The sequence below is a fragment of the Cebus imitator genome, unplaced genomic scaffold (genome assembly GCF_001604975.1).
Source record: "Cebus imitator isolate Cc_AM_T3 unplaced genomic scaffold, Cebus_imitator-1.0 Scaffold458, whole genome shotgun sequence".
Taxonomy (NCBI): domain Eukaryota; kingdom Metazoa; phylum Chordata; class Mammalia; order Primates; family Cebidae; genus Cebus; species Cebus imitator.
This window is the reverse complement of record NW_016107773.1, coordinates 900761-912614: the sequence shown is the minus strand read 5'-3', so window position 1 is coordinate 912614 and position 11854 is coordinate 900761. Positions and strand designations below refer to the sequence as shown.

The 11854-nt window shown below is 36.7% G+C and overlaps 1 protein-coding gene across 1 annotated transcript in view; it reads right to left on the bottom strand.

The window, feature by feature from the left end:
• HPRT1 (hypoxanthine phosphoribosyltransferase 1) overlaps positions 1–11854 on the bottom strand; it is a 37544-nt gene that overhangs the window by 8181 nt on the left and 17509 nt on the right. The window contains exons 4-5 of the mRNA XM_017511977.2: positions 6336–6401; positions 1967–1984 (exon numbers count right to left, since the gene is read on the bottom strand). Of these exons, the coding sequence (XP_017367466.1) occupies positions 1967–1984; positions 6336–6401 (84 nt within the window). The remainder of the gene's footprint in view (positions 1–1966; positions 1985–6335; positions 6402–11854) is intronic.

The window sequence follows — 11854 nt, the reverse complement described above, 5'->3', positions numbered from 1 at the left end:
AAAAAAAAAAAAATAAAAAATAAAAATAAATAAATAAATAAATAAATGCAAAAGGTCCAAGTGAGCTGAGGAGGAAAGGGGTATCAAGGAAGGTTTTGTGAAGGTGACTTTTGAGCTGGGCCTTAATTAAATGACTTAAATGTGAGATAAGAAGAGAGGGAATAAGGACATTTCAGGTACAAGAAATAAGGAGCAAACAGTGGAAACAACCTAATGTCTGTCAACCAATGAATGGAAAATGTAATTCAGATGGTCTCCAACGTACAATGGTTAAACATGAGATTTTTGAACTTTAGGATAGATTTATCAAGGTAGTAAATCCATTTTCAACTTAAGATGGGTTTATCAGGACACAGTTAAGTTGAGGAACACCTGTATATCCATACATTTTGGCAATAAAAAGAAATGTGTGCAGAACATGAATGAACCTCCACAACATGAATGTACCTTGAAAACATTAAGCTAAGTGAGAGAAGCCAGATACAAAAGGCCACATATTGTGTGATTCTACTTACACAAAATGTCCAGAATAAGCAAATCTTATACATAGCAAGCAGATGATCAGTTTTCTAGGTGCTGGGAGAAGGGGAAATGGGGAGTGATGGCTAAGGGGATTGGGTTTCTTTGTGGGGCAATGAAAATGTTTGAAAATTGAATGTGATGACGATTGCACAATGCTGAGAATATAATAAAAAAACCATAGAACTGTACACTTTAAATGGGTGAAAGGTATGATATGTGAGTTACAGCTCAATAAAACTATTATTTTAAATAAAGAAATAAAGAACAAACAACAGGGGCAGGAAAATGGAGGTATAAGCTCCAGGAAGCAGTGAAAAATATGGAGAAAATGAAAGGAAGCTTCTGGAAAACGAGGTTGGTAATGTATATTGGGGGTCACACTGAAAAACTCTAAAGAATGTAGCCTAAAGACTAAAGAATGGGAGAAAGGGGTCTGAGTAAGAGGCAGGATCACAAGCTGTGCTTTAGATGTTTGTAGAATTCAGTAAGACAGAAAGATTTCAATAGATGACCACAGACCAAAATATTTATTTATTTATATATATATATATATATATATATATATATATATATACACTAACATATATATATATATATACACACACAGAGAGAGAGAGAGAGAGAGAGAGAGAGAGAGAGGCTGTTAGACAGCGATAAGGGATCAGGAAAATAAAAGTATTGAGGAGGAATGGGAAGCAGATAGGGTGAAAACATGAGATTTTATATAGGATGGCCAGGGAAGGCCTTAATGAGAAAGTGACTCATGAGTAAAAACAAGTGCTCCTACCCTTAGCATGCATCAGAATCACTCAGAGACTTGTTAAAGCATACCTTGCTGGGTCTCATCACAGATATTTTGATTCAGTAGGTTCTTGTGTGATATTAATGCTTTTGGTCTATGGACCACACTTTGAGAACCATTGAGCTAAAGGAAGTAAAGGTTTCCCTTAGCTTACTAGCTGGTAACCCTAGGAGACTGCTTAGCCTCTCCGTGCTAAGATACAAAATACTTTAGGACATAACAAATGGAAATAGTCTATAAATTATAAATATTATTTTATGTACCAAATATTACATAAAACAAAGTCTAAGATATATACAGATATATAAAACATAAATATGTGTGTGTATGTGTGTGTGTGTATGTGTATATATATATATATATATATATATATATATATATAGAGAGAGAGAGAGAGAGAGAGTTATGTTTAGAAAGAAAATATTTCAAACTAAAAGAGAGAGGTAGGAAATACATCATTCCATTATTGGTAAAAACAAATTATTAAGTAGTCTTTACAAAAAACCAGTCTCACTCCTTTAGAACACAGGCCCACCATTAAAACTGATGCAGAGGAATTTCTTTCCCTGGCTTACCTTTAGGATGGTGCACACTAAGTTAGAAAAATCATAAATGTTGTATTAAAAGTAAATGTGAACTTACTTCCACAATCAAGACATTCTAGAAGAAAAAGAGAAATGAAAATTGGTACAATGAATAAGACGGTATTTCCAATTATAAGTCAAATCATATCATAACCACCCCAAGGAATTATCCAAACTCTTGTTTTTAGATACATTATATCAAACTCTCCCTTAAACAAGTAGGCCATCTGCTGGAATTTGGAAGCCTGTCATACAGAAATTTTCATTGTAATGGAAATTTTAAAAGCACAATTTGACCCATCTGTTTTTAAGACACTTTTATTACTTAACAAGAGGTCTAATCTTGGGCAAGTCTTGAAATTTCTCTGGCCTCAGTTTCCCATGTGTTAAATGAGAAACTTGAACTAATTGGTCTCTTAGTCTCCTGCCTCTAACATTCTAAGAATTATATTTGTACAATAATTCAAAAAGCATATAATTTAATTTACCATATGTACTCCAATTCAAAATATATTTTCTCATTAGGCTAAAATTGATCTGCATTTTCTGGATGTGTCTATATTCTTGGATTAGACTAAAAAATGATACCAATGCTTCCCCTCACCATAAACCTTCACTTTGCTTTCCACATTTAAGAATTTTATAGCTGGAAGGGCCCTTAAGAGAAAATACAGAAAATGCCATCTAATAATTACCCCTCAAAGCAGAGAAAGTCTCATCTGTTCTTATGCTAGTTATAAGAATGAGGCAGCATTTCACATAATGGTTATAAACATTGCAACAAAAAGATTCATGCTGTATTGTTTATCTGTAGCTCTCATCATACTCTGTCATATAACTACAGCATCAAGATTTTAGTGTTCTATATATTCTTCTAAGACAGTGTTTACCAGAGTAGGGCATACAAGATCCACTGGGTTGCAAGAAAGATTAGAACTGTTTAATTCTTTACCTCACCTTGTTTAATCTATATTTTTATATGTATTTTAAAATATATATAATATTATTACCACAAATCATATGTAATTTAAAAATGCATATATTAGGGGTAAATGCTCAGAAAACTTTTTCTAAATTGGGCATGCAAATACAGGTTTGAAGACTCACTGTTCTAGGTATCAAAAGTAAAGTTTTAACCAAGTAAAGCTTTAACCTTTTTATGTCTCAAAGCAGTTTATCTTTGGATAAGATAAGCCTAAAGAGGTCCAAGTACAGAATGAAGTAAGGCTAGCCCATAACTTGTGCCAAGAAATTCTTACTACTTCTCTCATGCTGAGTTATCCTCAGTGAAGCAGCTATAAACAACTGCAGCCTATTGATAGCCAATTTTATAGGCAGGAAAAAATTACCTTTTATTCAAAGTGGAGCTCAGGATATGGGGAGAAAATGAATACAAAAAATAGGAACAATCCAAAGGCACACAGCAAATGAGTAACAAAATTATGTTTTTTTTTCCCATTTGTACAAGGTCCCAGTAAATTCTAAGTAAATTGCAAATTTAATAATATACTTTAAAAAACCATGTAATTGTTCAAACGAATCCCAGCATGGTACAAGGAGTACAGATACTAGAGTCTAAAAAATAAAATAATACCATTATTGAGTTTTAATGTTATATGAAGTAGTTACGTCTCTACTTAATAAATGACAAAAATGAGGATAAGAGGCCATTTGATAAAATGAAAATAGCTGGTAAGTGGTATTAAGGACTTGAACACAGGTATTTGGGGTCCAAAGTTCATATGCTCAAGTACTAGCTGGAAAAAAAGGGAAAATATTTATATACATATATATCTGCACACAAAAATGCTCCCAAAAGATAAAATGAGGCCAGGCATGGTGGGTCACACCTGTAATCCCAGTAATTTGGGAGGCTGAGGTGGCAGATCACTTGAGGTCAGGAGTTTGAGACCAGCCTGGTCAACATGGTAAAACCCCGTTTCTACCAAAGATACAAAAATTAGCTGGGCATGGTGGTGCGTGCCTGTAATCTCCAGTTACTTGGGAGGCTGAGGCAGGAGAATCACTTGAACCGGGAGGGGGAGGTTGCAGTGAGCCAAGATTTCGCCACTGCCCTCTGGCCTGGGTGACAAAGTGAGACTCTGTCTCAAAAATAAATAAATACAAAAAGAGATAGAAATTATCTTGAGAGCAAAAAAAAAAAAAAAAAACAAAAAAAAAAACAAAAAAAAAAAAAAAAAGAAAAAAAAAAGAAAAAAAAAGAAAAAATGAAACAGAAAGTTCAAATAATCCCATAATCTTACCACTAAGAAATAACTTTCACTCAATCTACACTTACTGATTTTTCCATAACAAATGTACTTTACTGTGACTATCATGAAAACAAAGTTACTTTAGAAACAGAGACCTGTTTCACATCAGACCTATGTAGTAGAACAGAGCCATTAGGTGGGAAAGACGAGATCAAACTAAATCATAGAAGGCCTAAAAGGCTAGGTCCATTCCAGTACTCAAAACTGATTAGATGAGTAATGGCTTCGATGGCCTCTAAATATGGACAAAGCATGCTGAAAGGGAAGGACAGGTCTAGCAGTGGTATATGAAATGAACAGGAGGGGCAAAGAGTCAACATATTCTAATTTCTCCTCTGAAGTTTTCCAAAGATGCTGAGGAGGACATTAGTTTGGCATGACCCTGATATGGGACCAGAGAATTTCAGATTTACGTTAAAGTTTTCTTACAGATACTCATTCAAGTAATAAATGAAAACTAAAAATCTAAAGGAAGAAAAGAGCTTTAAAGTCAGATCTGCATTCAAATTCAAGCTCTACCACTTACTGGTTCTGTGACTTCGGGCAAGTCTTTTAACCTTACTACGTCTTAATTTCCTGATCTGTAAAATGGGGATATCCTCTCCCTCATAGGATTGTTGTGAAACTTTTATGAGAGGCCGGGAGCAGTGGCTCACACCTGTAATCCCAGCACTTTGGGAAGCCAAGGCAGGTGGATCACGAGGCCTGGAGTTCAAGACCAGCCTGGCCAAGATGGTGAAACCCTGTCTCTACTATAAATACAAAAATTAGCTGGGCATGGTGGCAGGCACCTGTAATCCCAGATACTCAGGAGGCTGAGGCAGAGAATTGCTTGAACCCAGGAGGCAGAGGTTGCAGCGAGCCAAGATTGCACCACTGCACTCCAGCCTAGGTGACAGAGTGAGACTCCATCTCAAAAAAAAGAAACTTTTATGAGATTAATGCCTTTATATTTGGCACAATTTAAGTAAATAACTGGCAACTTCAAAAAAAAAAAAAAAAAAGCAGCAGCATTCCATCATTTATTACTAGTTACTCAAAAAGTTTTTCAATGTACTAGAGATAAACATTCAAAATACCTTAATATCTCCATTATTTTCAGTTAAAGAGTATACTCCTGAACAACCAATGGGTCAATCAAAAAATCAAAAGGGAAATCTAAAAACATCTTGAGATAAACTACATGGAAGCACAACATACCAAAACCAATGGTCCACACGAGGAGAATTTTAATGTACTAAGAAAACTCTTTTGAGATTTCCTAAAATAATAGTATGTCTGAATTTATTGAGTGCATTTATTTACCAGAAACTATTGTAAGAGCTCTACTTGCATTATACCACTTAATCCTCTTTTTTTTTTTTTTTAAAAAAAGATAGAGTCTCACCCTGTTGCCCAAGCTGGAGTGCAACGGTGTGATCTCAGCTCACTGTAACTTCTGCCTCCTCGGTTCAAGCGATTCACCTGCCTCAGTCTCCCAAGTAGCTGGGATTACAGGCATGTGCCACCACACCTGGCTAATTTTGTATTTTTAGTAGAGGTGGGGTTTCTCCATGTTGGTCAGGCTGATCTTGAACTCCCAACCTCAGGTGATCCGCCCACCTCGGCCTCCCAAAGTGCTGGGATTACAGGTGTGAGCTACCATTCCCGGGCCACTTAATCCTCTTAACTCTATGGCTGCTATTATCAACCTCACCCTAATCACATATGGGACACAGAGAGGGTAAGTAACTTGCCCAAGGTTACAGAGGTAGGGAGCACTAAGTCAGGCTTTGAATCAGTTGTCTCTGGAACTCGCACTTTCAGCCACTACATGACACTGCTTTGCTATCTTTTAGGAAACTATGTGAGTCTATTTGTTTAAAAAAGGCTATCTTTCCCCTATCAATATTTTTTGAAGGATCCCAAATTAAATTTCCACAGAGGCAGACAGCAGTACTTGGCAACATGGACATTTAAGTTTAATGATGGATTCTACTGTCTTTTTGCTACATGACCTAGGGAAAGACAATTAACCTAGATTGCTTCCAAGGGTTAAATAACCTATTTAGTTATACTATGTAAACTATCTCTTAGTGATTGATTGAAAGCACAGTGTTACTAATTGACTCTTGGTATGCAGTGCTTTTTTTTCTTCCTCTTCAAGTTACATACCTTTCCAGTTAAAGTTGAGAGATCATCTCCACCAATTACTTTTATGTCCCCTGTTGACTGGTCATTCTAGTAAAAAAAAACGAAACAAAACTATATCTATATACACACACATATGTATATGCATATACACAAACTTCAAATTAAATGGGAACTAGAAGATTTGAGAAGTTAGCTATCTAATGTACATAGCATTATGATATTCTAAATGATATGAATTGTAAGAATTAGGTTTCCTGAAATGAATGACTAGATAACTTTCAAGTAGAGATTAGTAAAAATTAAAAAGTCCTAATTGGTCATTACTAATCTGATGTTTTCAAGAGTCCAAAAAATAGGTTACACACATTTTTAAGTGGACAGCATCATAACAGCAACCCATCTTCAATCACAGTGACTTCTGAATTGTGAGGGAAGTTATTAGCATGACAGGTGTCTGGTTCTGGCCCTGTACGATTCCCATGAGTCAAACAAATTGTAAGGTCTGGTCTATATCACAACCAACCCCAAGGATATGTCCCTCAAAAGTCTAGCCCAGGCCCAGTCATATTCAGCATTGTCTGGGAAACCAGATCTGATTAGTAGTCCTTTAAGGAATACCTTTTAGGCTCCCACTTTTCTGCTATCACAGAATCTAATAAAAACCTTTACAGGTGTTTCAACGGGGAACGCTCAACACCCACTGTAGTTGGTGGTGACAATGACCATAATTTGGCTGTGCTGGATTCAGGACAGAAAATTTGGGTGAAAGAGCAGGTGAACAAGAGCTTATACTTGCCCTAGCAGAGAGGAAACCATACCATACCATAAAGTCACAGCAATTACAGTGGTGCAGTACCAGCACAGTGTATGAACAAAGTAGAGCCCAGAAACAGACCCAGAAATATATGAGGATTTAGTATACAATAAAGATGGTATTTCGAGTCAGTAGGGAAAAGATGAATTATTCAATAAATGATGTTTGGTCAGCTAGTTATCCATTTGGGAAAAAATAAAAGTATGGTCCCTACCTCACAGCATACACAAATATAAATTCCAGATGGATTAAAATCTAAATGCAAAAAATAAAGCCATAAGTGGACTGGAAGAAAATATAGGAGAATTTTTTTTTTTCCACATCCATAGAAAGGGTAAAAACCTAGGCATGACATGAACCAAAACAGAAAGAAAAGCTCTGTAATGAATACCCTTTTATATATTGGGCCCCAACAATAAGAACCCATGGGAAAATGGAGAATGAACACAAACAGACAATTTATAGAAGAAAAGGCCATAAGGTGTAAAATTATGTCTATCTGAGGAACAAACAGTAAAACAATGCGATTCTACTGTTCACTCACCCATACTGGCAAAACTCAAGCCTGATGATATGCTGAGGGGAAATAAGCACTCTTGGTGAAAGTATTAACTGGCATAGCCTCTTTTGAAAATATTATAGCAATACCTGTTAAATTGCAAACATGCATGCCGCTTAACCCAGTTGTCCCACTTGTGGGAATCAATGCTACAAAAACACTGACAAGTATACAAAGGAACATTCAAGAGTGTTCACTGGGCTGGGTGTGGTGGCTTCATGCCTATAATCACAGCACTTTGGGAGGCACAGGCAAGAGGATCGCTCCACCCCAGGAGTTCAAAACCAGCCTGAGTAACATAGTGACACCCTGTCTCTCTTTTTACTATTAAAAAAAAAAAAATGTTCACTGTATCAATTGTTCACAAAAATGAACCAACATGTCCAGTCCATTAACAGGGAACTATTTAATTAAGTTCATCTACATGATGTAAAACCATGCAACTATTAAAAAGAACCTGGTAATCCAATGCACACAGAGACAGAATAATGCTATTTAAAACACCAACTAGTAGGACACTGTGTTGCCTATGAAACCATTTTTATTCAACATTTAAACAAATTTATAACAGCAATTACATGAGTAGTGAGAATGGGGTTTATGAGACTTTTCACTTTTATGTGCTATTTTTGTTATGCTTCAATATACACTTCCATTTATTATGGAGTATTATTTTTGAAAAACACAAATGGGCCAGTATTGTTTGGTGTTGCAAAGTGAGCATATGACTTCTGATATCAACCTTTGCATATTACTTCTCATTTTAGGGAAATTACAAACATCCCTTACTCTAACTAATTTAAAACCCAGCATTTCAAACATACAGAATTGATGGCAAAAAAAAAAGACAACAAGCTTCAACAAGATGACAGTGTCACACTAAATGATTTATATTGTAAAGCTTGTTAAATAGTGACATCTTCTGGAAATACTTGGTATTACAGTCCAACTCCAGTTGATTCCTTTTTACAGAGACAAGAGGAATAAAGAAAAAAATATTCAAGAACTGAAAAGTATGGAGTCATGGAACAATTGCTGTGATCCAAAGGCTATGGTGATAGGACAAGAAACAAGAGAACTCCAAGCAGTAAGACACTGCTGTTCTGTTAGCACCCAAACCTCTATACTCCTGTTTGCCCCTCCATACTCCTGTTTGCCCCAAGGCTTTTAAAAAAAATAGAGACAGGATCTCACTATTTTGCCCAGGCTGGTCTTGAACTCCTGGACTCAAGTGATCCTCCTGTCTTGGCCTCCCAAAGTGCTGAGATTACAGGCTTGAGTCATCATACCTGGCAATTTATTTTTTCTTAACTCTCTTGCCTGGCCTATAGCCACCATAATGTAAGCTAATAAAAAATATTAATATAAGATTAATGGAATAGTTCATTACATTGGAATACAGGTGTAAGTGCCAAAATTGTACACAAATAGCATACATGGATCAATTACTCCACCTCATGGCCAAAGGAACTGTGTGAACCTCCCTCCTTGGCTGTCTGGAACAAGCTTCCCACTAGATCCCTTTATTGAGTGCCTCCCTCATCTTTAATCATGGTGAAGTCTGGGATAACAGGACTGGCAAAGGTGAGGGGAAAGCTTCCTCCAGAGTTGCTCTACCCTCTTCTCTACCGTCCTATCTCCTCACTCCTCTCAGCCAAGGAGTCCAATCTGTCCTGAACTCAGAATGTCACTGTCAACTACATAAAATTGCCAGAGAAGTTCTTTTGGACTACAAACACATGCCCTTAATGTCTTTATTTCTATTTTGTCTACCTCTTCAGTCAAGGTGAAAAAATAAGAAGGATGATAGGGAAGAACTTTGTTTATGCCTACTTGCCCACCCCTAGGAATTTTGAAAACCTCTAGGTGGAAATAAGAACTGCACCATGCTATAGGTAAAGAGGAGGAAAAGCTGTACAGAAATGCATAATAAATCATCTGGAAAAGAACGGCTTGGAACAAACAGGAAGGAAGGTTGAACTACAAGGAGAGAAAGCAGAGAGGCTAATCAACAAGGCTGGGTTCCCAAGAGGGATGATGAAAGTACTAATAAGGTAGGAAGTCCTGGCTCCACGTCCCCTTAGTGGCTTAGTACTATGTAGCTTGCTTTCTGCAGTGAACTTCAGACCTTTTTTTTTAGAATACTAGAATGGAATTTTCTTACTGGAAAACAGTCATTCTCTCGACATTCAGGTAGGCCCCAAGTCTACCACAATCAATCAAATTTTCTCTTCATATCATAATCTCTCAACCATCCTCTGTGCTTTTACTGTTTTTCTATACCCTGATCAAATGCCAACAAAAATGAGAATGTTAGAATCATATATTTTCAGAGGTAGATTGTATCTCTGATAAAAAATGGCAGATATTCCATTTTCCAAAATACGTACGCAGAAAAAATAAGTATGGAAGGATATATGCCCAGGCAATAAGTGAATTTATTTACTTGTATTTTATGAATTCTTTTAAATAACACATTGCTTAAAAAAAAAAAAAAAAAACTAAAGGTTTTTATCAGTTAAAAAAAATGACACTGGTGAAGCAGAGCCCTTATAGATCATCTAGTCCTATACTGTCCCATACAGTAGCCACTAGCCACATGTGGCAATATACATTACTTAAAAATTCAGTTCCTGTGTTGCACAAGATGTGTCAAGTGCTCAAAAGCCACATGTCACTTGTGGCTCTATACCACACAGCAGAGACATAAAAGATTTTCATCCTCAAAGAAAGTTCTATTGAACAGCACTGCTCTAATTAAATAAAAAACACCATTTAGCACAACATAATAGAAAAGATTGAAAAGGTAGTGCTGATACTTAAAAACCTGGTATTTTCAGTCAGGTATGGTGGCTCATTCCTGTAATCCTAGCACTTTGGGAGGCTGAGGTGGGAGGATCACTTAAGCCCAGGAGTTCTAGACCAGCCTGGGCAACATGGTGAAACCCTGTCTCTATAAAAATTACAAAAAATTAGCTGGGTGTGGTGGCATGCACCCTGTAGTCCCGGCTACTTGGGAAGCTGGAGTGGGAGATCACCTGAGCCGGGGAGGTCAAGGCTGCAATGAGGTAAGATTGTACCATCACACTCTTGCCTGGGTAATAGAGTGAGAGCCTGTCTCAAAAAAAAAAAATCTGGTATTTTCAAGTACACTATTTTCAAACATTCAGAAGTTATTTAATCCTATCTTCATAGTTTCCATTCTATGTCTGGTTTGGGATTAGGATCTGATAAAATAAATGTGTTCAACAGAACCACTGCTCATGGCTATATAACAGATAATATGTATTTGATGAGGAAATCATTCAGTTTTCTTCTTCTTCTTTTTTTTTTTTTTTTTTTTACAAAATTTGTGGTTTCAAGGTACCAAACTTGAATACAACATTTTCATGTTCTAAGAATCAGGGGACTTATATAAAACCTCAGTTGCCTGATAAGGACTACATCAAAGTGGAAAGCCATGGGAAAGAACTAGAAAGTATACTTCTGACCCCAGTTCTGTCAAGTTTCCTTATGTATAAAACCTCAGTTGCCTGATAAGGACTACATCAAAGTGAAAGGTCATAGGAAAGAACTAGAAAGTATACTTTTGACCCTAGTTCTGTAAAGTTTCCTTATGCCACAGATAACACACATCCCCATTCCTGCCATATTCTTTCCCTCACCCCTGTCTATGGTCTTGATTCAATAAATAGAAGAGCATGAATTTGCTTTAGATAGACAGACAGACAGATTGACAGAGACAGACAGACAGACAGACAGATAGATAGATAAGATAGATAGAAAGATAGATAGATAAGATAGATAGACAGAGATGGAGATAGAGACAGATTTGCAGAAGGTAAGTTCTAGGTAAACTAGTGTCAACCTCAAAGTGGTATACCTACATCTAACTATTCTGGAGAGAAAAGCATACCTCAAAGAAATTGACTAAATACATACAGAAAAAAGTTTAAGGTGAAAGCTACTGACCTCTTGTGTATGAGACACTTTAAGAAACTAGTTGGGGCCGGGCGCGGTGGCTCAAGCCTGTAATCCCAGCACTTTGGGAGGCCGAGACGGGTGGATCACGAGGTCAAGAGATCGAGACCATCCTGGTCAACATGGTGAAACCCCGTCTCTACTAAAAATACAAAAAATTAGCTGGGCATGGTGGTGCGTGCCTGT